Source organism: Canis lupus, chromosome 15, assembly GCF_003254725.2.
Source record: "Canis lupus dingo isolate Sandy chromosome 15, ASM325472v2, whole genome shotgun sequence".
In the NCBI taxonomy this organism is placed as follows: domain Eukaryota; kingdom Metazoa; phylum Chordata; class Mammalia; order Carnivora; family Canidae; genus Canis; species Canis lupus.
Window position 1 is genome coordinate 3,423,148 of NC_064257.1, and position 26,364 is coordinate 3,449,511.

Consider the following 26,364-nt stretch of genomic DNA (forward strand, 5'->3'; position numbering starts at 1 on the left):
ACTTTTTATAGCAGTTTCCCAAACTAAGGTTTCTGAGGGGGTTCCTACATAAAGAGTTCTTTTTGTAGAAACACTTTCCCCTTTTGGGAGAGCCCCAATGCAATCAGCATTTTGTAAGCTCTGGGACATCCTACAGTAAAGAAACCTTAACCCAGTGTCTTTCAAAAGCATTTGGCCATGATTTTTTGAGAATCACATCTTAGAGGCCAGGCTCTGAAGGCAACCATTTCAGTTTTTCAACACCAGAGGCCACCATTTTCTAAGGGACTCAGGTTGGCCACAGTGATGTTGGCTGGAACAGGACACCTAGTTACAACTGAGTTCTAAGCCACTGTTTAATGGGCACAGAGTTTCTATTTTACAAGATGAAAAGAGCTCCGTGGATGTGTGATGGTAGCACAACCACTTAAATGAACACTTCCAAAATGGTTAAGATGGTAACTTTTATGTGTATTTTACCATAAGAAAAAAGAAAAAGAATCAGTTCTCAGCCAGATAGTCTTTCAAATCTTCATAAATGGAAGTTTTCTAGATCTTCACTTATTTGGGAAAACTAATTTGTCTAACGCTCAAAAACTACGCTCAGGTAAAGGTAGACCTATTCCTTAGGCATTATTTTCATCAACATCCAAAACATCATGATCTTCTTTGCCATGGATGGATTCATAAACTGAAATCTCCAATTTTGGCAGTGTCACGAACCTACTGAGTTGAATATTTTCACTTTACGCATGTGGCTAGAGCAATGTGCAGTTTGAGCTACCTCTCACCTTTTTAAATAGCCATGTGGAAGGAGGCAACAAATGATTGTGCATGTCAGATTATACTGTCATTGATTATGTTCTCTGTGGTCCAGAGAGCCAAGGAAATGCAATATAAACGAATACAGAATCTACCCCAAGTGGTGCTTCTAGAAGCCACATGAATCGTCTCAGAATCCTAGATAGCTTCAGGGAACCTTTCTTTTTGTGATGTTCACGCCCTCCCCAGTCACTTCTTAGCTCTGCCCCAGCCCTTAAAGGTTCAACTCCTAGCACAACTTACTTGATTAGAAATACTCATCCTGTCACTGGTAGAGGTATGATATCTAAGACTGCTGGGAAGTACTGGACTTTGCCATTAGGGCAATCAAGAGGATTGCTGAGTGCTAGGAGGGCACAGAGGCAAGCCTTACCTTGTTTGCTCCCAGGGCTGCCGGAAAGGCTACTATGTTCCATAGAAAATAGGTTACTAGATGGCCCTCCCAAACTTTCTGGGGGTTCCAGTTTTTAGCTTTTAACATAAGGACAAAGCAAGCAGTGTTCCCCTTGGCCATCAGCATAAAGTTACTGTAAATAGAGCAAGTACAGCAGGCAGCAAACAGGCATCCAGATTCCAAAATGTCACATGCAGTATCTCTTCTGTTTATTTGTTTAGTCCAATCATACAGGACAGAAAAAAATAAAACCTTACTAATAAATTTGCAAAGAAATAATGTTGTTTTACTGAGTTATGGTTAAAATCTTATCTATTGTTCCTGTTTCTGATGTAAAACAGTAGAAGAAGACTTATATCAAGGAAATTAGTTTGCAATACAGTAACTTCTAAAACTGATTAAACCCTTTCAAGTTTTGATCAGAACAGGTGCTTTTAAAATTTACTATTATAAACTAATGAAAATTACTCTTGTGTACTGGAGTAAATGCAGAATGACATTCAAAATAGAAGCTATTCATGAGCAGATCTGAATTCATATGCGAACCGCACCCTTTAGCTCTAAACACTTCAAAATAGGACTATAAATCACTTCCAAAGAAGTTATATAACTGTACTGTAAACATTTCTGCTAGGTTTATAAATATGCCTTACCAACTTAATTATGGTGGCTGAACCAGCAGTCCACACACAGAAAGGGGTGTGGCACATATGTCAGCCTCAGAGACACATGGCACCTTGATCAGGAGCACATACTTTAGAGCCACACTGTCTTGGATTGGAATCCTATCTCTGCTATTTATGAGTTGTCTGTCTCAGGTAGGTAGTTGAACTTTTCTATGCTTTATCTCCTATTCTGTAAAATGGAGGCAATGCCAGAATCTATACCTCGCAGAAGTGTAAATGTGTTCTTATTCATAAATTGCTTGTAACAGCCTGTGATGCCTAAAAAGCTATCTAAGTATTTGCTAAATACATAGAAACTCTGACGAATTCCACCAGTATGGTTCCAACAGAAGCGTTCTATGCTGTCACCTGTAATAGAAAAGCTATGGCCTGGCTATTTCAAAGCATTCATAAAGGCAGCAGATCCCACAGAGCCAAGAGGTGCTACAGGTGAAGAAGCAAAGCCATTCTCAACAGGCTGGGGTGTGGGTAAGGGGGACAAAGCTTAAAAGCCAACCTATGGGAGACTGACTGGAAATCGAAGAGCTGGAATCAGAGCGCTTTATTTTACTCCCAGGATGGTGAACTAGAATAAAAAAAAAAAAAGAAAGAAACACAAAGAAACAGACAGCAGGAAACGCAGAAACTGGTCAAGAAAGACAAACTGGCAGACAGTGGGGGAACCTCCTATGAACCCACATGCAGCTTGGCTAACAGGAAAAAGGAAAGGACGCAGTCGAAGAGGATTTAGCCACCAGAACTTGACCACCTTGCCTTGCAGCAGCCCTCACATACCTGTAGCTGTAGTTGCCAGTCTTCATATTCAATTCCCTCTCTTCTTCTGCCTTTGGGCTGGCATGCCTGCCCTTTTATGTTTAGCACCATCTTGCTTCGGTGATCAACTATCTTAGAAGCGTCTGGGCTCACTGCTAGATATTCTTTATCCCCTCTCCCAGCCAAGGGAGATCCCCCCCCACCGTCCTTCCCTGCATGGGACGGGCCCAACACCCTCCCCGAGTTTCTGACATAGGAGTTACAAGCAGAGGGACACTGTGTTCCTGGAGCACACTAACCAGGAACCTCAAAGGCTTCATTAGGCTCCTTTCCAGGCTATTGTTAACTGAACACCTTTCAACCTGAAACATTTGAAGACACCAATACATCCTAACTCTTGTTACTATATCCCTCTAAACCTGTCTCCCTCTACAGCATCAAGCTCTCCTGCTTTCTCTTCCTGGTCGACTCAGGGACCCCCAAGTTCTAATCTGTGCTGGCAGAGCACTATCTAGGCAGCTTAACACAATAAAACCCAAACGGAGCCACTACTGACACTTTGTGAAAGCATGAAAGGTCAGTGGCAAGGGCGCAATTCATGCTCAGGAAGGTTCCTTACCTCGGCAGGGGTCATTTTTCACTAAAAATTCATCCAGGGCCATCCATCCTCCACCAACTCGGACCATCACGGTGCTGCGCAGGATGCGGACCAGCCGCAGCTGCTGGGAGTCCCCGAACTGCGGGTCCAAGGGAGAGTGATGAGCAAGTGTGCCTTAAGGCAGGCCAAGGCCTTCTTCCCAGAGCAGACTGTATTCAGACAAGACAAATGACATCTGACAGTTTGGGAAGAATTTTAACTCCCCAACTTATACATTTTTTCAAAAAAGAATTTAAAATATGTAAAAGCTGGGATATTGAGGTAAAGACCAGTGTCAATAGTCTTTCCACTGGGACAAAATTAACTTTTGGTGGTCACGCCCCTGCCCCTGCACCAAAGTGGGGAGGGCAGAGGACAAATGTTAGCTCACCTTAATTCTTTTAAATATTCTGCCCAAATTAAAACCTAGTAGTACAATTGTTACATTAGCTTTCATAAAAGGTAGATGTGAACTTCTGAATACAGTGTGCTCAAAAGGTAAATGGAGAACAGCAAATACTATTTCAAGTCTTAAACCCTTGCAAGCATCATTATTATTAAAAGCTTAGAAGGAAATTTGATTTTCCACACAAGGTTTTCAGAAATAAGCCCTTGGTATTCTCTAATTGTGATGTCACCAAGCAGAAAAGTTTCTTCAGCTGAGCAAATGACTATGGCATTTAGACTAAAATTTAGTTGAAAAAATTAAAATTTAATCTACAATGCTGATTATAAATAGTATTCAACAATCATTTTGGGATATTAAGACAAGCATGACTTTCTGATATTTATTTTTTCCTTTTTCCTTAACATCCCTACTTCTCAGCCCTGTTCACATCTGGAGTTTCCTATTGCGTAAATTACCCTCCCTAAAATAAGGTCAAGAGGCAACAAAAGGGAATCATGTGGAGATCCCAGAATACAAAATCAAACATTTGGTTGGAAAAGTAGCATTCCTAAAATTATTTAATTCAAGGAGAATATTGCAGTTGGGGAGGAGTAAATGGACTTAGTAGTTCATTAAGATTTCTAAAGTTATAAAGGAGAACCATAACTTTGAAACAAGGCACAAAAATTGAAAATGCCAGAAAAGATATTTAAGAAGGACACATAACCAACTCCCTCAAAATTAGTGTGTCTATGGTTAATTCTCTGTATTACCCTGCATTGGCTCAAGTGCACTATTTATATAGGCAGCAAGGTGACTGAAAATAACACCAGCCCCCTCCCCCAATCCTTTACTTAGAAAATGAAAATAGTCCTACATCTCTTATCTCCCACTGCTGTTAAGATTTTATACAGGGTGATCACAGCAACAGCATGGTGTAGTATGAAGAGCACTGGAGTGGGTGCCCAGAGATGTGAGGGAATAAACGTCCTGTCCCGGGAAGGAAGCTGCCCCTTTGGCCCCTCAGGGCCCCTCCAAGAACAGTGACGGCCTGAGTCACTAGCCAGGGTTCTCTCTGGATCAGTGAGAAGAGGGAGGAAATAAGGGCCTCTACATCCTCCCCAGTGCATCAGGACACGACTCCAAGAAGTACTTTACCCTTATGTTACTGTGTCCTGTAGTTTATGTCAGCTTTTAGGATTACTCCACTTAACTCATTCTTTTTTTCTCCTTAACTTCTTACTAAGGCTCTTTCTGAAGGATTCTAACTTGTTTCTGCTGTAGGGAAAAGGAGGTGTAAGCCAAGCCAGCAGCCAGAGTGACGAATGGGAGAAGGGGCCACGGCAGCTCTAATACTAGAGAGGGACTGTGCAAATCCGACAGAGGTGGGCCATCAGTGAGGCACTGACCCCAGAAATGTCTTGGGGGACCAGGGACTTTGGTTTCCTTAACTGGAAATTCCCTTATGGTGTCCAGGGCTCTGACGCTAGTGTCAGCATGGGCGCCTTCAGGTCTCAGGTGCCCCGTGCACAAAATGGACTTCATGATTCTGTTCCAACATTGGAACTAACTCGTCTGGCCCTCTGCCAGTCAGTGGAGTGGCGGACGAGGATGCAGGTGCCACTTCAGAGGACCCCTGGGCCCCACATGCAGTTATTAGGAAACAGGCACAGCTTTGAGGTATGCCTTGGCATACTGATGCAATGATATTTTAAACCAGTTTGGCTGTTCTTGTCTTTTGTCTTTTTCTATCCTCTGTTCTGCCCACTGGCCCAGAATATTACTAGAGTGAAGGATTATTGAAGTGCCTGGAACTTAACATTGATTGAGGGCCTCAAATCAACTGTTAATGTTTCTGATTTCACATCCCAAGACAGACTTTACCCATGCAACTTCCTTCCATTTGAAGACACAGGACCCCAGAGCCCTCAAAAAGATCTATTAGGTTAGAATTACCAAGTGGAGTCAAAAGCATTCAATCTCTTCTTGTAAGTCTAATTTGATCCCTTAGATTTTTGGCTGGCTGGACATAATCAGCAAACTTCAGGCTATGACCAAATCATGATTATTACATTGTGGTTCTGAGGCACCTTATAATTATAAAATATGATATAAATACAAGTACATGAGGTATTTGAACAGATTGAGTACTTAAGTACCCCACAAGACTTTTTGATTTCGTGTATGCTATAGAATTCATGTTAACTGTCAAAAGACTCGTGTATAAATCAGAACTGTGCTGTTGGTATTCTGACTTCTAGCACAGAAGTAAGAGACCAGGTTCTTTTTAGAAGTGGGATGGATTGATACCATTAACTTCAAAGTCCCCCAAAGGGAGATTGTCTTCAGCCAATCTAAGTTCAAATAGAAAATTTCATCTTTTTAAAAACACACATACACACTCTTCTATCCCGCTGCTGCTGCTGTGACAGCTTTACAAGATTAGCTCTGTTAGTAGTTTCTCCACTTGGTAAGACAACCAGATGTGACCCAGGCATGCTTCAGATTGTGTCCTCTCCCCACAGCAAAGAACAGGCAGCATGAGCTACACAGACCATTTCCACCAAGAAGGATATTGCAAGGCACACTGTACCTGATTGCCGAGGAAGAACTACAAACAAAAAGAGTAAAGGACGAAGGAAATGGAAGAAAAAAAAAACAGAGAACATTTTGTCAAATTAACACTAAGGAATGAAAATCATGCAATCACGTTACCAGTCTTCAAGCATATTCTTCGAGAGCTCCTGCCACAGGGGTGTGGTTTTACAAATTAATAAGACCTAACTCTTCCACTCTACCGATTGCTTTTGTTAATTCATTTCTCTCGCAATTTAAAAAACACACACACACAAACAAGAAAATAAAAAGCAACAAGCAAGCACAAGATTGCTTAGTTTTATTAACTAAATGCCCTGGGCTGGATCCAAGGCAGACTCACCCAACACTCCCCAGCTATGAGCAGGCCAGGGTGGTTTTGGTGTACTTTGAAGACATTTTGATGTACTAATGGAACCTGGATTTTCCTGTTTCTAACTTGTACAACTTCCTTGTACAATCTGAGCTCTCTTTACCAATCCTAGGTTTTCCTTAGGACTTTAGAGAATCCAGATACACTGCTGAATATTTTTTGAAGTGCTGTTTCAGATTCCTTCTATGCCTTAACCTTAGTCTTAAAAGAAGCTAAAACACAGCATAATTCGTGGTTGAATTATGTCCATAGCATAGCTTTCCAGGGAAGACTACTGAGCCTGGTGTCCCCTTGGTGCATCTTGGCTGTTTGTAGCTCAGCTCAGAGCAGACAGGGTATCCCTTGGGACCTTGACAGAGTTCCTCCAGCCCTCTCTGCCCTGGGAGCCACTCAGGCTCACAATGACCAGCACTCTGGGAGGTATGGGTTCGTTTTCAGATAATTGGCACAGTTGTCACCATTTCCCTAAAGACTTTGGTCAGCAAAAGAGAGGACTTTGAAATGTCTCCAATATTGGAACTCAAGGACAAGCTACTACTAGCTAAATATGGCACTATTTTTCAGATGGAACTATGTAGGGCACTAAGCTTAGCCTAACAGGACACCTGACATTTGGAATCTACAGACATGAGGGCCAGACAGTGACTACATCTTAAGTTCCACTGGCTCTGGTCTGCTCCTCCAAGCACTGGTAGTGGGAAGGTGGGATCATCTGGTCTGCTGTGTATCAGGTTGCTTTCACCTATAAGGGCCACATAGGAAGAACCACCACCATCACCACCCCAAAGGACCGGTTTTCTCTTCCTTACCCGGTATTTATTCTCTCCAATCTGCTCCACCTGAAACCTTTTTGCACATTTGCACTGAGCCACTTGTCTTGTGACCTATTGGTTGTAAACAACAAAAAAGAAAAGTGTGAAGGATAAAACAAGATTTTCTCTTCAGAGAAACAAAAATTTTTACATGTAAGCAGAAAGCTATTCATTACATCTCTTTGAAGTATATTAGGCTTTTGATATGTGCATTTATTCTTTACTCCAAATTAATACATTACACATTTACTTCCAAGTTCCTTCAGAGAAATGTGCTATTATGCATCAAAATAAAATCAAATAAAGCAAATTATGAATAGACTTATAAATTTCAACCCAGGAACCTTTGCGTCTCCAGAAGTCAGTCTGGGGTGTTCCGGGCCGTACCCAAGACATACCCTGCTAATCTCTCCCTTTATAGGATCAACAGATCCTGGGATCTCCAAGTGTTACTAATGAATTTGCTATTTTCAAGGTGATGGGTGCAATTTCCAGTGTGAAAAAGTCCTTAACTAGGCAGAAAGCTTGGTTGGTACACACACCAACTCAAGCAGTACTTCACATTTTACCCCTTAAATGCTGATGTGGGATGCCCAGGATTGAGAGAAGAGTCCTTTCTAAGTAACATGGTGCCTATGAACCAGGATGAGTGTGGTTTGTGAACTCTGGAGGAACCATATAGATGTGACTCATTTGAGTAAGAAGTCATCTAGACTGAGAGAGAGAGCTCAACAGTCAGAGATCTTCTGCGGTGTCATCCTCCAAGTAGGGATCCCCAAATGGGACTCCAGATAATACTCTTCTAACAGATAAGTCATGGTGCTGATACGGCCACTACGCCCAACCACTACAGTCAAAAGTATGCTCAAAAAACAGTAATTTCAAAAAACAAAACAAAACAAAACAAAACAGTAATTTCCCATACCTCATCTTCAATTTTATCTGCGTCGGTTGTTGGGCGATAAGCATCCTTGTTGGGATGGAGAGCAGCCACGAATTCATAGTAATCAATGTAGCCATCTCCATCTCGGTCAAAAATGTCAGCGACAGCAGTCATCTCCAACTTGGTGGTAGGGAATTCTGGAGAAAAGTAATTGTATTTGGAACATTAACTAAAGGGCTTACTTGGGTTGTTGGAGGGTATACAAAAACTTCTTGAAAGTAGAAATATCTATATCTTGCTTTTTTTCTGAAAAGTAATACATGCCTGTTTAGAAGACGTAATGTTATAAAGATTTTTTTTTTTTTAATACCCAAAGATACAGTACCTAAAGACAACTCACTGTTAAGTTTTTTGGTGTTTTTGCTTTAGACTCCCTCCTTCCCCATGCAATTAAAAATAAATAAATAAATAAATAAACAAACAAGCAAACAAATAAATAAATAAATAAATAAATAAAACAGTATTTCAGATATACCAAAAGATGTAAAATTACAACTACCCATAGACCTACCATCCACCCTAAGCATGTACTTATCCACTCTATTGCTGGATACTTCGATGATTTCAGAATAGTGACAATGTGGAGTGGTTGCAGTTTTCCCTATGTTTAGATAATTGCCTTAACAATTAAGGTTAAAGGTTCTTAACAAACTGCTTCCCAAAGGAATTGTGAATATTTACAGCAGCCTGGATGATTTATTAAAATGTAGATCAGATCTCTCAGGTGAAAACCTCTGGTGGTCTCCTATTGTCCCACTGCCTCTAGAATAAGAGGTCAGATATGCTAACTCTCCTAGGCCCTGCCAGAACTGGCTGCTGCTGATCCTTCCAACTTCACCTCTCACCACTCCCCCAGGTCATGATGCCCCAACCATCTTCAATTCCTAGAACATGCCAAGCCCGTGCCCACCTAAGTGCTTTGTACCTGCTATTCCCTTGGCCTCTAACTCTTCCCTCAAATATCAGCTCTGCAGACAGGCCTTCCCTGGCCACTCATGTAAAGCAGCACAGCTGTGAGATGTGCTTTGTGATCCTGGCAATTCACTTAACTACTTTATGCCTCAATTATTTTTCCTGCTAAAAATAAATGAGATCATGTATTTTTTAAGCTGCTATACAGATGTCAGAAACTATTATGAAAACTTTATTTTTTTAAACATTTTACTTAGAACTTCATCATTCATAAAGTTTGGTTCCTTAATCTATACTTCAAACATGTTTTACTTGCCAAAGACCTGTTTTGCTTAATTCCCAGCAAAATGAGGTTCTTCTTTCCATCAAAATGATGGACCAATTTTAGTAATAAGCAATTACATTACTTCTCCTTTAAGACTATTGCTTTGGGGGATCCCTGGGTGGCTCAGCGGTTTCGCGCCTGCCTTTGGCCCAGGGCGCGATCCTGGAGTCCCGGGATCGAGTCCCGCATCGGGCTCCTGGCATGGAGCCTGCTTCTCCCTCTGCCTGTGTCTCTGCCTCTCTATGTCTCTCATAAATAAATAAAAAATAAATCCTAAAAAAAAAAAAAAAAGAAGAAGAAGAAAAGACTATTGCTTTGATTTCAGAAAGACTATTTAACCAAAATATCATGGGCTTCCACCAAGTGCAAGGAATCTAGGTGTGATCCATGTTTGGAACTATGAGTGAACTCACTGGATGCCAGAATGCCATCAATAAATTCCTGACGCGTTATCTTCCCATCCTGGTCCTTGTCAATTCGCCGGAAGAAATCCATCACCCGAGATTTTTTGTGATTCATCCATCGCATATACTTTTTCCTCCAGACATCAAAATCAAAGTTGGCAAATTCCTTCAACTAGACAGAAATCGTAGGTGTCAACAAGACTTATTGTTTTGGCCCTCAAGTGTGCCCAGAGCATACCAAAACTTTCAGACATTCAGTAAAGCCATGCAGGCCTTCTGGAGGGCACCAACAATGATATCCATGTGTTGCCTCTTTGGTGAAGGCACAATCTGGATCCTTCACTTAAAGCCGTGATTATTTACATGAGCTGTGGTGTAATGAAGCAGTGAGAGAAGCAGTAACTGAACGACCACCATGGAAAATACGGAGCACGCAGAACAAGAATGGGTAGAGCCAGCCTTGCTTTCCCTTTGCACTTTTTCAAAGGACCTACCTTCTTAGACGTAAGGGAATGGATTCTATCCCAGAAGAGAAGTCCTGAGCACTCCTCACTGATGTGATTTTGAAAAGAACTATGATCACACAGGCCTGTGTTGGAAGGCTCATGTTTCCCATCATTTTCTGAGATGAGATAACTTGAGTTCTGGCTGGAAGCATTAAGGATCCAACCCTGCACGCAAGCATGTTTCTTTGGAATGGCACCAGAGGGGGCAAAGTGCCCATCTGACTTGCATGTGAAGTATGTGACTCTGGCAGACAACAGCAGGCCTGTGCAGTGGGCAAGGCGATGTTTAGCCACTTGGACTATGTTAGTGAGAGAGACTCAGGATGACTGAGATAGCGTAGCAGTTTTCCCCCTGGTCTTTCAAACTCCAAAGTTGGAAGGAATAGGGAAAAAAAAGAAAAAGCCAAAACCCAAAAATGCTTAAAACTCAACTGACCTACAGAGATAACAACAAAAAACACAGAACACTCACTTCCGGGCATAGCTGCTTTGATACGCACAAATGAAAAAAATATAAAAGGTATTAGAGGTTTGTTTTAGAAACTAGGAAGGGTAGTACTATATTTTTTAGGTTGGTTAATGATACTTCAAAGTAGAATTTGATTTCATTCTTAGTAAAAACTAGCGGAATACCAAGGCCATAAATATTACATAATTATTTCATAATTGTGTAGCTTATATCTTTACATAGAGGGCCCAATAATGGCCATTACTATGATTAGCTATGTGCTTGGGAGGTAACTTTGCCAAGTCATGCTCTGGACTTTTGACCACAGCCAGGTGCTAAGGAGGGTCGGGTCACAGGCCAGACCCTCAAATACACTGGCTGGTTGTCTGCTTGCTTTCCACAACTAGGTGCTATGGCCTACCCTGTTGTAAGTGGTCTCCTTGCCCTTGTGCTTTTCTCCTAGGGGGCCTGAGGGATAAAGTACTGGCTCACCCTGGTCTGTTTCTACTTCTAGAGAAGTAGGTCAAGACGCACAGGTCATAATAAGAGGGCCTCACCTCTTCGAGTCGATCCAAGGCGTCATTCAGCTTCCGCTGTCGCTCCAGTGCTAACAGCCACACCTGCTGCCAGCGGGCAGAGAGCTGGTTGATCCGTGGGTTTTTTGCTTCGGACTGTGAAAGGATTGGCATAGGAGGTGGTGTGGGCTGACTCAAGGACTTCCCTAAAAAGAAAAATAACTACGAGATTAGAAAAGCTGGTTTTGTCACTTCACAAAGAGAAAGTGCCATAGTGTTAACTCAGGACACCTTTAAAATGGTATCCAAGCAGTAAATGTGAAAAGAAACATGGGATGTGATAATATTTAGGTATTCAGCATACTAATGTCAAAATACTGCTCCTCCTCCCAGCCAACTGGTATTCATCTCTTATCTTCAATTCATTTTGTCCTTAGCAAACTGAGGAAATGTCAACTCAACCAGAACAGCAATGGCTCTACAAGAGCTGATTTAATGTCATAATTAAATCAGTGCAAACCAAATGTAAACAGCTAGCTGATGACCAAAACAATAGAAAGGCCACTGCAAAACAATCTGCTTGACCACTTCAAAATTTTATGCAAGCCCAAGAAAATGGAATATAGTTTTACTATGTGTCCGTGTAATAAAAGTGAGTTTAAAAAAAATATTTTAGTTCAAATCCAATATAGTTTTTGAAAACCGAAAAGAAGGTTTTTGTTTTGAAGTAGGGTCCACAACCAACACGGGGCTTGAATTTACAACTCTGAGATTAAGGGCTGCAAGCTCTACTGACTGAGCCAGCCAGGCACCCCCAAAAGAAGTTTTTTGACAGGGATTTGGAAAGTGCTCATCTTCAAATAACAGGAATGAAACACCCTAACACAGGAGGCTAGAAACATACTGCTGCCACTGCGAGATTTCTCGATGAAAGGTGTGTGAGCAGGCTCTATATTTTTCCTTTTGTATGTCTTCGTGACCCGGTCTACGTCAGGCTGTTTGCGAGTCATCTCCTCCATAAATGTCTGCCAAACACAAACAACAGGGAACAGAGTTAAGTGTTTTCTTGGACTAAGAATCAGGCAACTTCTTACAAAGCCCAAGCTCATGACAGAACAGATGCCTTTGAACACTGTCTCACACCTTTTAAGAAAAACAGTTAAGCAAGGCACTTCATCAGGTGTTAGAAACCTGAAGGGATCAAACAGGGCTTCTGATTCCAAGGAGCTCACAGCTGAGTGAGGAAAACCAGGAAGTCAGTGCAATGAATGCCACCCAGGATTCCAAAGGCAGACCAGGGTTCCAAGGACAGCTGCCTGGAGACTGGGGCCTGAGTGGAGTAGTGAAGGAGGAAGAACTGGACCAAAGACTGGGTGGGAGGCAGTCCCAGGAGAAGGCATGGCACAGAGATCCAGGGAGCTTGACAGTGTAGTGAGCTAGGGCTCTGGGGATTGCTGGCCGAGCCCAAGATGCAATTCGAAGAGCAGCAGGAGGGGTAGGTAGGAGAAAGATCCATTAAGGCTTTGTGTTAGGCTAAGGTATTGGGATTTTATTTGGAGAGCAATGGTGGGCAACTGAACGATTTTGATCCAGAGAAGAGACCTGATAAGATCCTTATTTTAGAGCTATGGTTCTGGCTTCAGTGTAGAAGGAAGAACATAGTGGGGGATGAGTCAGGAAACCACTGCAGTAACTGAGGCAAAACATGGGGAAGGCCTGAGCCAGGGCAGGAGAGACAGAACCAAGAGGTATCCTGGAAGTAGGACAGCTAGAACCCGGAGGTTGGTTAGACATAGGGGGCATAGGAAAGGCAGGCATCCCAGATGCATCACACATTCCAGGCAGCAGGCCTGGAAGGGAGGGTGGGGTCGGCACAGATAAAGTGGAGTTTCTGTGCTGCCTCTGATTTGCCATAGGTCTAGACTTCAGGGAGACAGTGCTACTGAAAGAGATGTGAAAATTTTGGATTCTAGGTGGTGGCTGAAGTTGTTGGACTAGGTAAGACATCAGCACTGTGAGAAGAGGGTCAAGAATGCAATTTCAGGGACGCCTGGGTGGCTCAACGATTGAGTGGCTGCCTTTGGCTCAGGTCCTGATTCCGGGATCCTTGGATCGAGTCCCACATCGGGCTCCCTGCGAGTCCCACATTACTGTCTCTGTGTGTCTCTCATGAATAAATAAAATTAAAAAAAAAAAAAAGAATGCAATTTCAGCAAACACAACACTAACAAGTGGAGAGAGGAAGAGGAATCAGCTAAGACTGAGAAGGAACAATCAGAGAGGTGGGAGAAAAACAAGACGAAAGGACAGAAGTCAAAAGAAGAGTTTTCAGAAGGAAGAGGCAACTCTGTTACATGTCAAATAAGACAAAGACTGGAAGCATGGGCTGGATTTAGCCAGTGGGATGTGACTGGGACAGTATTAGTGGTCTGATGGGGATGGGAGCCAAACCACAGGGGCCTGGGGAGGGAGTGGGAAACAAGGAGAAAAGACGGGGGAGGGTGCGGGAGACGGACAACAGACTTGTTTGAAAGAAGAGGAAGGGAACAATGAGGGTAACTGGAAGGGAACACAGAGTGGAAAGGACACGTCTAGAAGACTTGGAAGAGTGAGCAAACAGAATGGGACAGCTTGAAGACACAGGAAACGAGGGGATCACCGAAAGGAGAGGGGTGGCCTTGAATAAGAAGATAATCTCTCAGTCAGGAGAGAAGGTTTCAATGCAGGCAACCTTGACTGGAAGTACAGGGGGTTCTCAATGGTGAGGCTGATTATCTACAGTCACTAAAGACTGTACGCCCGCAGTATAACTAAGCAAGATCCATGCTTGCATTCAGTGTAATGATCATGGTTAAAAACCATCTTTGAAAAAAACAAACCATCTTTGCTTCCCAAGGAGACATTATGGAGACAGCTCAACTGAGCTTTCCTTCATTCTGCTTAGCTTGATGTGCTATCTCGGCTCATCTCTGGGCTCATGCAAGAGATCTTTCTGCACCCAGGTGTGAAACCTTGGCGCAGAGGAATAGGATGTGGCAGGCAGACTTCCAAGATGGCCCACAGGATTCCCACTGCTGGTGTCCATGCTCTGTATAATCCCTTCCCTTGAGGGTGGGTCACACCCGTGGAAAGAAGGGGAGACTCACTCCCTTGATTGTATTTTACCGTATAAGATCTGAGCAAACTGGAAAGCCTCTCCTGCTGGTGCTGAAGACTGACGTTGCCACACTGTGAGTGTGCTGGGTGGCTGAGACCTGAGGTGGCCTCTTGGAGCTAACAGACTCCTGGGTGATGGCCAGCAAGAAAACAGAGCCCCAGGTCCCACAACCACAAGGAGTCAGATTCTCCCAACAACCTGAGAGAGCCTGGGTGAGATCTGCAGCACCTTGATTTTGGCCCAGTAAGACTAAGGGGAGAAGCCAGCTGACTCGTGCCCAGACACCTGCCCCACGAAAACAGCTTGTTTTCAGCTGCTAAGTCTGTGTGCATAAACATAAGCAGCCATTAAAAACCAAAAATACACAGGGCAAAGGAAACGGGCTCCAGAGCCACGCAGGGAACACCTGCAGCCACACGACACAGCTAGGCTACCTGATGCTCGGCAATAAGGGCTTTCACTCGGTCAATGTTCTGAGGGATCGGCTCCTGGTCCCGCTGAATGAGGGTGGTCTCAGCCCACTGGATCCATGCCAGAAGTTCTTCCAAGAGCTCAGCATTAGCCACCAGTTCTGACAGGGCTGTTTCGAGACGCTGCTGGTGCTGCTGAGCCCAGGTCAGGACCTGGGGAGACAGAAACCATCGCCTCTCTCAGTTGAGCACCTCCTTTGTCTCCAAAGTCCATTTTGTCGTCTGATCCTACTAATGGCCTTTAGGAGGAAGACCACTCAAGAGGCCTCACTTTTACTCCAGTGACAGAGCTGGAATCAGCACCCCCTGGAGGCAAATCTAGAACGTACATCCTATTAAACACAGGACTTCTCTGGAAGGAGGGAAAAATATAGAACGGAGTCCGCTGGACTTTATCAATTACCACATCACTATGCCAGCAGTATTCTTCCAGACTGCAGCTCATTGCCAAGAAAACAGTCATTACTAAAACACTACCTTAATTCTTATTGAGACATTCATAGTGAGTGAGATTCCTTATGGGGGGGGGGGAGCAGGGGCGGTGGGTGGAGAAAGCTCAGTAGCATTTTCTTCCTATAAACTCACTGTATGGGGTGTGTGCCACCTTCCTCTCAAACCGGGAACTCACCTCCTCAAACCGAGCCCGGATGATGGTGATCCAGTGCTTGATGGTGGTGATGCAATCGGGGTGGCAGACAGCCAGGATGGCCTCTCCCATTGCTACCGCTGTGCTAACATCCGCTCGCTTTTCTTCCACTTTCTTCATGAACTCCTAAACAAAAAAGGTTTGAAAACAAAAACTGAGGAAACCTACTCAGCAGCACTGTTAGTTTACACTGTGGGGAGGGGGAATGGAGAAGATTTCTATGTATTTTTTTTTCCTCTGTGTGTGTTCACACAGGCCCCTACAAGCCTGCATCCTGGTGTCTCTGGTACTTTCTTTCCAGTTCTAAAAGATGTCAGAAGTATAGGGTTACACAAAATGGACTGTTTCTGCTACAGATGACAAGGATGAGGGGCACTCCCTTTCCAGGCTGGGCATGATCCTCGTCCTAATATCTGGGTTCATTTCTCTCTTTAAGAAATCCTGTTTTAATTCACTTCCATGTGAATAAACAAACAATATTGTCTTGGACAAATGACAACTATAAAATACTAAATATTTTAAAAATACCAGCAACAGGGATCCCTGGGTGGCGCAGCGGTTTGGCGCCTGCCTTTGGCCCAGGGCGCGATCCTGGAGACCCGGGATCGAATCCCACATCGGGCTTCCGGTGCATGGAGCCTGCTTCTCCCTCTGCCTATGTCTCTGCCTCTCTCTCTTTCTCTCTCTGTGACTATCATAAATAAATAAAAATTAAAAAAAAAAAAAATACCAGCAACAGAATACCAAATGACAAAATCAAGATTAAAATCTCTTGGTGGGTAACACAAAAATTAAAAAAGGAAATATTTCCCATCTTATTAGGACAGATTGTGGCCTCAGATACTGCATCCTATGCTGCAGCTTGGTAGGAGGCTCAGGGCCCGAAGCTGGTAACATAAGGAAAGCCAAACCAAGCCGCGTGTGCGGGTGATGGTTCTAGAGTCCACATTGTTCTTTATATGATACCATGCTGTTTCACTTGTTTACAACCAACATGCGTTACTTTTGGAAAAAGTAGGAATGACTTTCATTCTTGCTAAACCAGTAAAAGCTGGGCCCATTCCAGTTCCAGTCTTTTACATATAAAGTCGGAAATTCCCAAGCAAAAGCTGCTCTCCTTTAGAGCTGGGCAGGCAGCCCTCACCCTGTGGTGGCGTGGGTTATTGCACACTGGGGCTGGATTACCTTATGGGTGTCAATGAGAGACTGTAAGGCCTCCGTGTCATCGGGAAGTGCTCCCCGAAAGCGGAGCGTTTGCTCTGCTTCAGAGAGCCACTCCAATAGCATGTGGACGGTATCCCGAAACTCTTCCGCCTGCAAGAACCAAGCAGAGCAGATTGAACCTCTCTGCAGCCAAGGCCCTGAGCACTGGGGTGCACCACGGAAAGGGCTGCACCTGAACTCAGTGCATCACAAGTGCTGATGATCCTATCAAGGCCCCATAAAAGTTATCTTTCACTTGTGGACGTTTGAAAACCAATTGAATTCAGTTTTTTCTCTAATACAAATGAACATTAAAATCTTGTAGAACTTTCAGAATATCAATGTTTGACCTTATGTTCATTTTGAGACTGGTTGGAACTGATCCTGATAAAGAAACAAGAATGAATCTGCTCAGATCCTCCCCCACAGGTTGCCCCCACAAAAGTCTCTGACCTGTTTTAAGGCCTGCTCCAGTCGGCTTTGTTTGGAGACAGAGAGTTTACACACAGTGTCCCAGCGAGTGCTCAGTTCCTGGAGCTGTCCTTTCACCCACGTGGTGTCATCGCGACTGTTCTCAATCAGCTCTCGGCCTGACCGCTTCAGTACCTGAACGGTGCCTGTTCGCTTTCCCAGTTCCTTCTGGAAAACCTAGAACAGAAAAACAGAGAAATTAGTTTGCTTCCTGAACCCAGGAAGCAAAACCCGAGAGAAAAGTCATTGCTTAGTTGCGCTCTCCTCAGTAAGTTCCAGTCACATGTCTTTTATGCAGAGGGAGGCAGGACAATGTTTAAGAAAGAACCACCAGGGGATCCCTGGGTGGCGCAGCGGTTTGGCGCCTGCCTTTGGCCCAGGGCGCGATCCTGGAGACCCGGGATCGAATCCCACGTCGGGCTCCCGGTGCATGGAGCCTGCTTCTCCCTCTGCCTGTGTCTCTGCCTCCCTCCCTCTCTCTCTCTGTGTGACTATCAGAAAAAAAAAAAAAATTATTAAAAAAAAAAAGAAAAGAAAAGAAAGAACCACCAGAAGAAGTGGCTCTAAAGATGAGTGGCATGGCCTTGGGTAAGTTGCTTAGCTGGAGTCCCCGTTTCCTAACATAAAATATGAATGATGTTAGAACAGAATCTCCAGAATTGTGGAAGTAAGAACATATCGGCCATGTGCATAAGAGTTTGATGTAATTTCAAGTAAAGCTGAATGCTTTTGCTAAAACAAGAGGACCTTAAGGAGGTGAACATGACAGGTGTAGGTTATACATTGATATTATTGTGAATGGTGCTGGGCTTGCTTGGGTCAAAAGCAGCTAAAGAATAGAACTCATTTTCATTTTAGGAGTCAGTGGAAATGGGTATCTTGAGGTGCTCCTGAATTTAAATTCATTGTGTGACTCAACGGACAGAACAAACAGAAAGGGGGGAACCCCAAGATAAAATATACACATTGCCAAATCTGAATCAAAGGAATTTGGTCAAATCTTGGTGGCAGACACGGAACCCCAGTAACAGTTTAAGCACACAGAGCAAGGAGTGGTCTCTCTGGTCTGATGAGCAGACACAGGCTCATTCAGATTTCCTGGATGGTGAGCACAAGCAGAAGGCCGGCAGAGGCAGGGGACCGACCCAATGGCTCTGCCTCCATGCAGCGTAGCTCCTGCCCCTCACCTTATGGGCGTCCATGAGGTTCATGACAAGGTCGAGGTCCCCATGCACGGGCTGGTCCTCGGCCAGCTGCGGCTCCACCTTGTACAGCCAGTCGACCAAGGCTTGCAAAGCATCCATGAACTGGCCCGAAAACAGCAGGGCCTCCTCCAACTTGTGCTGCCTGAGAAAAGCACACAAACCTCACTGTGTTTAGAGATCCCTTTTCTTTGGCTGGCTCACAATTCTGACTGCTGAATGGAATACTGCTAGAACTCTACAGACAGAGGGCCCTCCATGCCAGACTGGTTTAAGATAGAGTAAAAAGTAACTAAGAGACATGCTTAGACATTTTTTTGTTTGTTTGTTTTTTTGCTTAGACATTTTTAATCAAATCTCTCTAGAATGGAGTAAGTGTAGCATAGGAGATAGGTACAGCTGCCCTCCTAGCACCCTAAGAGTCCGCATGGATACACCCTAATGATCCAAGGTCTGTGTTAATCACCTTATACCACTCAGGTAGAGGATGATGGTTTTGGTCATGGTCTCAGTCAGGAGTTCAACTCCTAGCTCTATGCCAGTTGCATGATCCTGGGCTTTCTCTTTACCTCTTGGAACCTCAGTCACTTCATCCAAAAAATAGAAGTACAAATAATACAAAGATATCGTAATTCTTAGCATAGCAGAATGGGTACAAGTGGAAAAAAGAACAACTTATAGACCAAATCGAACAGCTTCAAATCCCAGGATCATTTTTCTGGAAAATGGAATAACAGTATTTCCCCTCAGTGGTTGTTACAAGGATTAAATGACTAGTAGCCTCTGTCTGGCACATGCTCAGTAGTAACCACCCAGTAAAGGTCAGGCATTATGACAGTTATATGAGGTGATGTGTGCGGAGGTTTTGCTCGCTGACACAGAGTGAGAGTGCTCATGGAGACGGCTTTAGGATCACAAACTGGTCACTGACAAATATTTGGAGTTACTAAACTTCTGTGGCTGTGTGGTTGAGTTTATGGGCCTCTCTCTGATACAGTAAGATTGAAGCTTAAAATGAGAATTTTAATATTTTACTATTCAACTTATTTCATAACTCTGATTCAATGAACTAGAAGTATCGAGATGCTATAAAACCTGTTATTGGTGCATTACCTTTATTGCCATTTTATGGAATCTAATATTGGTCTTCGTCAATTTGGGGATGATACACGAAGCAAATATTCATACTCACCTCTCCACAGACTTGCCACAAACAGTATCCCATTTATCTCTGACTTCTCCTAGTAAATTGTCAAGTTTCTGAGTGTCATCAGGAAGCAAAGTCTTCTCTTTCAGGGCCCTGCCAGTTCGAATTGTGGTATCATACACAGGTTGTTTACCGCCAAGAGTTTTCTGAAACTCCTGTTTCCAAAAGGGAAAGAAAAAACTGATGCTAAAAGTCAGATGACATTTTGATTTGGAACAAAGAAAAATTTTCAGTATTTGGGTTGGGAATCAGAGTATGAAAGTCACTACCTCTTGAACTAACAATAGCTTATCCTTAAGAAATTTCTAAATTTTTGTTTATACCACACACAGTAGGGCATGGCAATTTCTAAAAGTCTGTGGTTTTTATTGGTAACTGCCTCAATCACTTTGCTTGTATTGTTACTTAAATGAACGACTCTTATGGTTAGACATGGCCTAGATATAAAATGGAATGCTGGTTTCCTCACCCGATTTTCTTTTGACTAGCTCTGACCTCTATTTTTAGCAATCTTCAGTGAACACCAAGATCAGGACTGAAGAGCCACGAACTACTTTACCTTATGCTTAGAGAGCTGGAGTTTAATTTTGTCTGGGTCATTGGATATCTCCAGCTCCGAGTCCAGGTGACTCTCTGCATCTTCTAGCCAGTCAATCAGTTTTTTCCAAGCTTCATGGAACTATAATCATATAAAAAGTAACTTATAATAGGAATGAATATGCAAACTACACTTTAATGCAAATTATTCAGAGCTGCCACACATGCAGCCCAAGGGTTGTTCAATAAATTAAGATCTTTCTTTCATAACTCACTTGTTTTGCCCGCTTCCTAGCATCATCCAGAGATCTCCCTCTTTCAATAGACCGCTGGACAACCTTCTCCCATCGAGACTGGACGCTGACCAGCAAATTCTTGATCAGAACAACGTCCTGTTTTTGGCTAAGAAACTTTAACTGATTTCCAGTTTGATCCAGTTCAATGATCTGATCTCGATGAGCATTGACTTCATTAGCAAATACCTGAGGGGAAAATATTGCTCTTCTTAAAACTAAAAATAAGATGGAGGAGTTACTCTTTTAACTAGTCCTCTCAAAGGGAAAGCAACACCATAACATCAGAGTTACCTTGTGCTCCTCTATCTGGGAAAGGACAGTGTTTAGAATCAGGCTGGGAGGAGAGGCGATGTTGAGATTCTGCTCTGCTAGAGTGAGCCAGTTGATAAACTCTTGCAGGGAATTCTGGAATTCTGTTGCCAGGTTGAGAGCCTCTTCCAGCTTTGACTGAATTTTAATTAAAACACACACACAAAAAGAAAAAGTGCCAAATTCAGGAATTGTAGCTTCAGGGACAAAGGCGTGAATTGTACACCAAATGAAATGACCTCTAAAAAGGAAGCCTCATTTAATGAACCACCAAACATGCCTTGTTTACAAAAAAGGGGGCAATTTAGTGTCTGAAACTAAAACAACTATGTATGAAAGGGAACGAGGACAACTTGCAGCTATGTTGCTTTCTCTGCCATTCCCCACTTCCTGGGACATTAAAGAACAGGGATGAAACTATTCAGTAAATGTAAGTGAACAGATCCTTCCGTGGTGACAGCTGCAAGGTCTGTAACTTGTTTGGGGCAAAGCATCACTTCCCTTTGCTGTACTTTTGGGGTGTAAAAACAACTAAATGAAAAGCACTTTACTGTAAAGATTATATTCATGCAGCACTCTCTGTTTAAATGTGTTTTCAGAAAATATGGCACCTGAAAATGTGTGAGGTTGAAGCTTATTATTATTTTTTTTAACTTTTATTTTTTAAGTAAGCTCTGGGGCCAATGCAGGGCTTGAACTCACAACCCTGAGATCAAGAGTTGCAAGCTCCTGGGGCACCTGGGTGGCTCAGTGGGTTAAGCGTTTGCCTGTGGCTCAGGTCATGATCTTAGGGTTCTGGCATCAAGACTTGCATCAGGCTTCCTGCTGAGTGGGGAGTCTGTTTCTCCTTCTCTCTGTGCCCCTCCTCACTTGTATATACGCAGTCTCTCTCAAATAAATAAAATCTTAAAAAAAAAAAAAAAAAGTCCCATGCTCTACTGACTAAACCAGGTAGGAGACCCTGAAACTCATTTTTAAGCTACAAAAAGAAAAGGTAATAAAAGCCATAATATTCTAAGCAAAAACCTGACAACACTAGATATAAATTTTTAGATACTTTGATCTAAATCAGAATGGCAAAAACAATGGCTCATTTGGGGGCATGTGCCACTGCCCAAGGACACACTCCAATTCTAGAGTCTCTAACCTCCAGCCTCAGAGATAAGCTCTACCCACACACCTAGGTGACGTCCTCTGTCCCCTGGTCCATCTACCAGGCAGGCATATGGAATGATGACAGGTTATTAAAAATGAATATACCTAAAATATTCATAGAAAGAAACCCAAGATGTATACTACAAATGTTAACTGTTGTTAACTGAGTCACACTGTAGAAGTTTTTCTTTGTGTTTTCAGGTTACTTTTGTAACCTAGAAAAATACTATAATAAATGTCACAAAAATAAGGACCCAGTCTAAACAAATCAAGAGGAAAAAGAAGGGATCCCTGGGTGGCGCAGCGGTTTGGCACCTGCCTTTGGCCCAGGGCGTGATCCCGGAGACCCGGGATCGAATCCCACGTCGGGCTCCCGGTGCATGGAGCCTGCTTCTCCCTCTGCCTGTGTCTCTGCCTCTCTCTCTCTCTCTGTGACTATCATAAATAAAAAAAAAAAAAAAAAAAAAAAAAAAGAGGAAATAGAAAATCTCCCTCAAATTTATCATAGAAATGCTTGGAAATTAATATAAGTTCCTAGATGACAGGAAATCTCTCCACATCATTTTATCTATCTATCGATATATCTATTTTTTAAGATTTTATTTACTCATGAGACACACACACACACACACACACACACACACACACACACACAGGCAGAGACATAGGCAGAGGGAGAAGCACGCTCCATGCAGGGAGCCGGACATAGGACTCGACCAGGTCTCCAGGTTCAGGCCCTGGGCTGAAGGCGGCGCTAAACCGCTGAGCCACCCGGGCTGCCCCTATATTTTCTTTAATATAGCACCACACACATTTAATAAATGATTAGTGATACTGAAATGTAATGTTCTTACAAAATCAGAAATAACTGTTCTTGATACCCTGGTGCTTGTCTGACCCGTTCCACCAGTGATGGAAACCTTGAGGCAACCTGCTCCACTGATGGGAAAACTTTCTAGAAAATTCTTAATTATGAGCCAGAATCTGCCTCAGTTTCTTCTGTTAGTCTTAGTTCTGTGTTATGCAGGAATTACAGATGATAGTCTAAAAATTAGAACAAAGATTTACACTCAGCTCCTCTAGTCACTCTTCATATATCTAGACCCCACATTAAAAGAATTCTTTTTTTCTTTTTTTTAAAATGTGGTCTTAGAACATCCAGGGTATTTATTTATTTATTTATTTTATTTTTTATTTATGAGAGATACACAGAGAGAGAGACAGAGACACAGGCAGAGGGAGAAGCAGGCTCCATGCAGGGAGCCCGATGTGGGACTTGATCCCGGGTCTCCAGGATCACGCCCTGGGCTGAAGGTGGCCCTAAACCACTGAGCCACCAGGGCTGCCCCATTAAAAGAATTCTAAGAAACTAATGCTTCTCTCAAAATGCTCATTTAGATGGGTGAATATTTGTTATGTCCTTCTGCTCTTAAATTTTCACAATGATAAGGGTCCATAACTTTGCTTCCACTATACACCTAGCAGCATAGTGTCTGGTACATCCAGGTTTAATAACTATTGAATGGGTGTGGCCAATAAATGTGAACACATATTTTACATTTGATCTGCCCCGTACAGAAACTCTGTGCTGAGTGATACTCTGAAACTTGGTTTTCATAAAAAACAATGTTTTGAGGCCTTGATTCCTGGTCACTTTTCTTTTGAAGAGAATTTGATTTGTGCAAAAGAGTGGGAAGAGGTCACATAATTTGCCTGTGTCTTGAATTTTAGTAAAATTCTTTACATATTGCATTTATACTAGAGTACAAATTCCTCGTGGAGAATATTAGCCCAACTTCCTACATACTCTGTTCCAACCCTCCCGATCCTAAGACAGTGACCCCAATATAACCTTGTTTTTCAGTAGGAACACAAATCTGTGATTAATATGAGCTATAAGATCATCACTGAGCAGTAACAGCCAGTAATGTCGTAACTGGTAAAGGCAGAAAAAGAATGAATAATAAAATAGCTTGATTAGCACAAAAGTGATCCTGAGGATCCAGTTCTGCAACTTCTGGTACCATATACTGGTCTTTGAAAAATCCTTACAGAAACTAGAAGGTAATTACATGCAATCGCCAAGCAAACTACTCAAGCCTAGTAATCACACACTGTATTTTGTGGTGATACCTTTCTTTCTTCCATCTTACTGCTGACCACATGCCACTTCTGTTCCAAGAGAGCTACACTCTGTTCTGTCTTTGAGCCAGACCCAGAGTCATCACGGCTTAGAAGCATGAGCCTGCCCTTGTCAAGCAATTGATTATAAGTCTCTTCCTTGGCTTTGAGCTGGGAATAGAGTTCCTGCAAAAAAAAAAAAAAGGCAAGAAAGAAACTGGTGATGCCAATTCCTTGAGAGACACCCACACACAGATTTATGAGCACAGTTGGAAAAGTCCAAGAAGGTCTCATTCTTGATTAAAACCCCTTTTTTTTTGGATTCAGTTCAACTACTGAGCAATGAATCCCACCATTCTTCATTAAAATTAAAATAATTTTGTTATCAAGTAAAGAAGAAATTTTTTTTAAGGATCAGAGATCACAAAAATAGACCTCAATAATTTATTTCTTTTCCTGAAACATTTGCCTAGAAATTATGTGGGCTTTTGTTCTCAGCCCCTTTCTAAAGATATGATTTCCCTACCCCCCCCCACCAAAGACTCTTAAGTAGAGACAAATTTGTGTTATGCATTTGTCTTCTTGATGCTCTTACCTTCAAATCAATACTCTTGTGCCAATCAACTGACCAACTCAATTTACAAGCTAACCAATGTATTTCCAGTCAAGCTTCCCCGTCATCACTGCTGCTTGTAAGTAGGGGGTATTAAAGCCCATGTAAAAGCAGCAATCCTTAATAAGATTGTACTGTACTGTCGGTAAAAACCAGTACTTTGCAGACTCCCAGATATGTACAGGTCTGTGAATTCAGTAAGGAGCTGCTGAATAGGGGGTTATGTTCAACTTCAAGAAACGTCTATTACCATGTGTGTATCAAGCTGTTCCCTAGCAGTTTCAGGAAGCCCTCCTGTGGGCTTAGATGCAGAAAGTTGGGTCTCCATTCTAGTCAGTTCCAAGAGGAAATCTTCAATTTCACTGTGGAAACCCTGGGCCTTTGAGAAAAGACATATCAGCAAGGTTAGTAGTCAATTCTCAGCTTCAAAACTAAATTTCCTAAATGACTATATGAGGAACCTATCCTGAGGGAGGAATTCTGAGCTGTTCTCAGGGTTGTTCTGTTGCTGGATTAACATGGGGTCAATAGCTATTTATTTCTAGAAAACAGAATCCTTTGGACTTCACTGTAACCTATCACTGATGCCTGATACAACTTGATGAATTGATTAAGGTACTACTGTATATGGATAGTGGGGGGCTACTGACTTGATGCAAGAAATAACTGAATCTGTGAGCAAGGTTTGCCATAGCAAAGACTTACTAACTTTGAATCATAAAGAAAGAGACTAGGCTACAAATCCATGAAAAACCACTCAATCAAAAGTGATACTTTCCAGACAAGTTCCAGCATGGAACTGACCTTCCTCTTAAGACATAGTGTTGGAGGTGGAGGGGATTCTGCTGCAAACTGCTTTCCTCTGACGGACTTAGGCATTCCAAGTGCTATGACAGGCACAGCCCCACCTACCTAGCCTGGACAACATGCATACCTGCTGCAGTGTCAACTGAAGCTGCTGCTCTCTCTCTTCTGTTTTTTGTAACACGGACTCCCAGCACTGGTTCATGGTTTCCAAGCGGCTCCTTAGGCTGCTGGCGTCGTCTCCAGCACTAGATTCAAGCAGCTCGTTGCCAGCTTTGTTGACGGTTTCCACTGTGGCTTGATGGGCTAAAACATCATTTTTTAGAACCTAAAAAATGTCGAATGACACAATTTATTTCCACGGATATCATCAGGCTTGGTTCTCTACAGTGCACACAGTATCCGAAGGCTTCTGGTGACAATATTTGGTCTCAAACCGACAGGCCTAGAGATGAAAATTGAGAGCACTTACGTGGTGCTTTGCGAGTTCAACTTCAATGACTTTTGGGTCTCCGCTTACTGGTCTCTGAGCATCTAACAATTCCTCAGTGTGAGTCAGCCAGCTCATCAGTTCCTCTAAGGCATGCTGGAACTGGCCAAGGGCCAGGAGGGCACCTTCTAGTTTGTGCTATTCAGAAAAAGATATAGAAGGAACATTTGTCAGGAGATTAGAAAACAGTA

General features: G+C 42.9%; 1 protein-coding gene across 1 annotated transcript in view; it reads right to left on the reverse strand.

Annotated features, from left to right (window-relative positions):
- MACF1 (microtubule actin crosslinking factor 1) overlaps window positions 1-26,364 on the reverse strand; it is a 233,078-nt gene that overhangs the window by 9,213 nt on the left and 197,501 nt on the right. Inside the window, 21 exon segments of the mRNA XM_049093947.1 lie at window positions 2,378-2,446; window positions 3,254-3,371; window positions 6,253-6,270; window positions 7,437-7,511; window positions 8,365-8,519; window positions 10,033-10,195; window positions 11,535-11,698; window positions 12,397-12,517; window positions 15,084-15,272; window positions 15,748-15,891; window positions 16,951-17,079; window positions 17,422-17,616; window positions 18,627-18,786; window positions 19,834-20,003; window positions 20,408-20,527; window positions 20,661-20,867; window positions 20,973-21,128; window positions 24,279-24,452; window positions 25,130-25,258; window positions 25,814-26,011; window positions 26,156-26,311. Of these exon segments, the coding sequence (XP_048949904.1) occupies window positions 2,378-2,446; window positions 3,254-3,371; window positions 6,253-6,270; window positions 7,437-7,511; window positions 8,365-8,519; window positions 10,033-10,195; window positions 11,535-11,698; window positions 12,397-12,517; window positions 15,084-15,272; window positions 15,748-15,891; window positions 16,951-17,079; window positions 17,422-17,616; window positions 18,627-18,786; window positions 19,834-20,003; window positions 20,408-20,527; window positions 20,661-20,867; window positions 20,973-21,128; window positions 24,279-24,452; window positions 25,130-25,258; window positions 25,814-26,011; window positions 26,156-26,311 (3,010 nt within the window).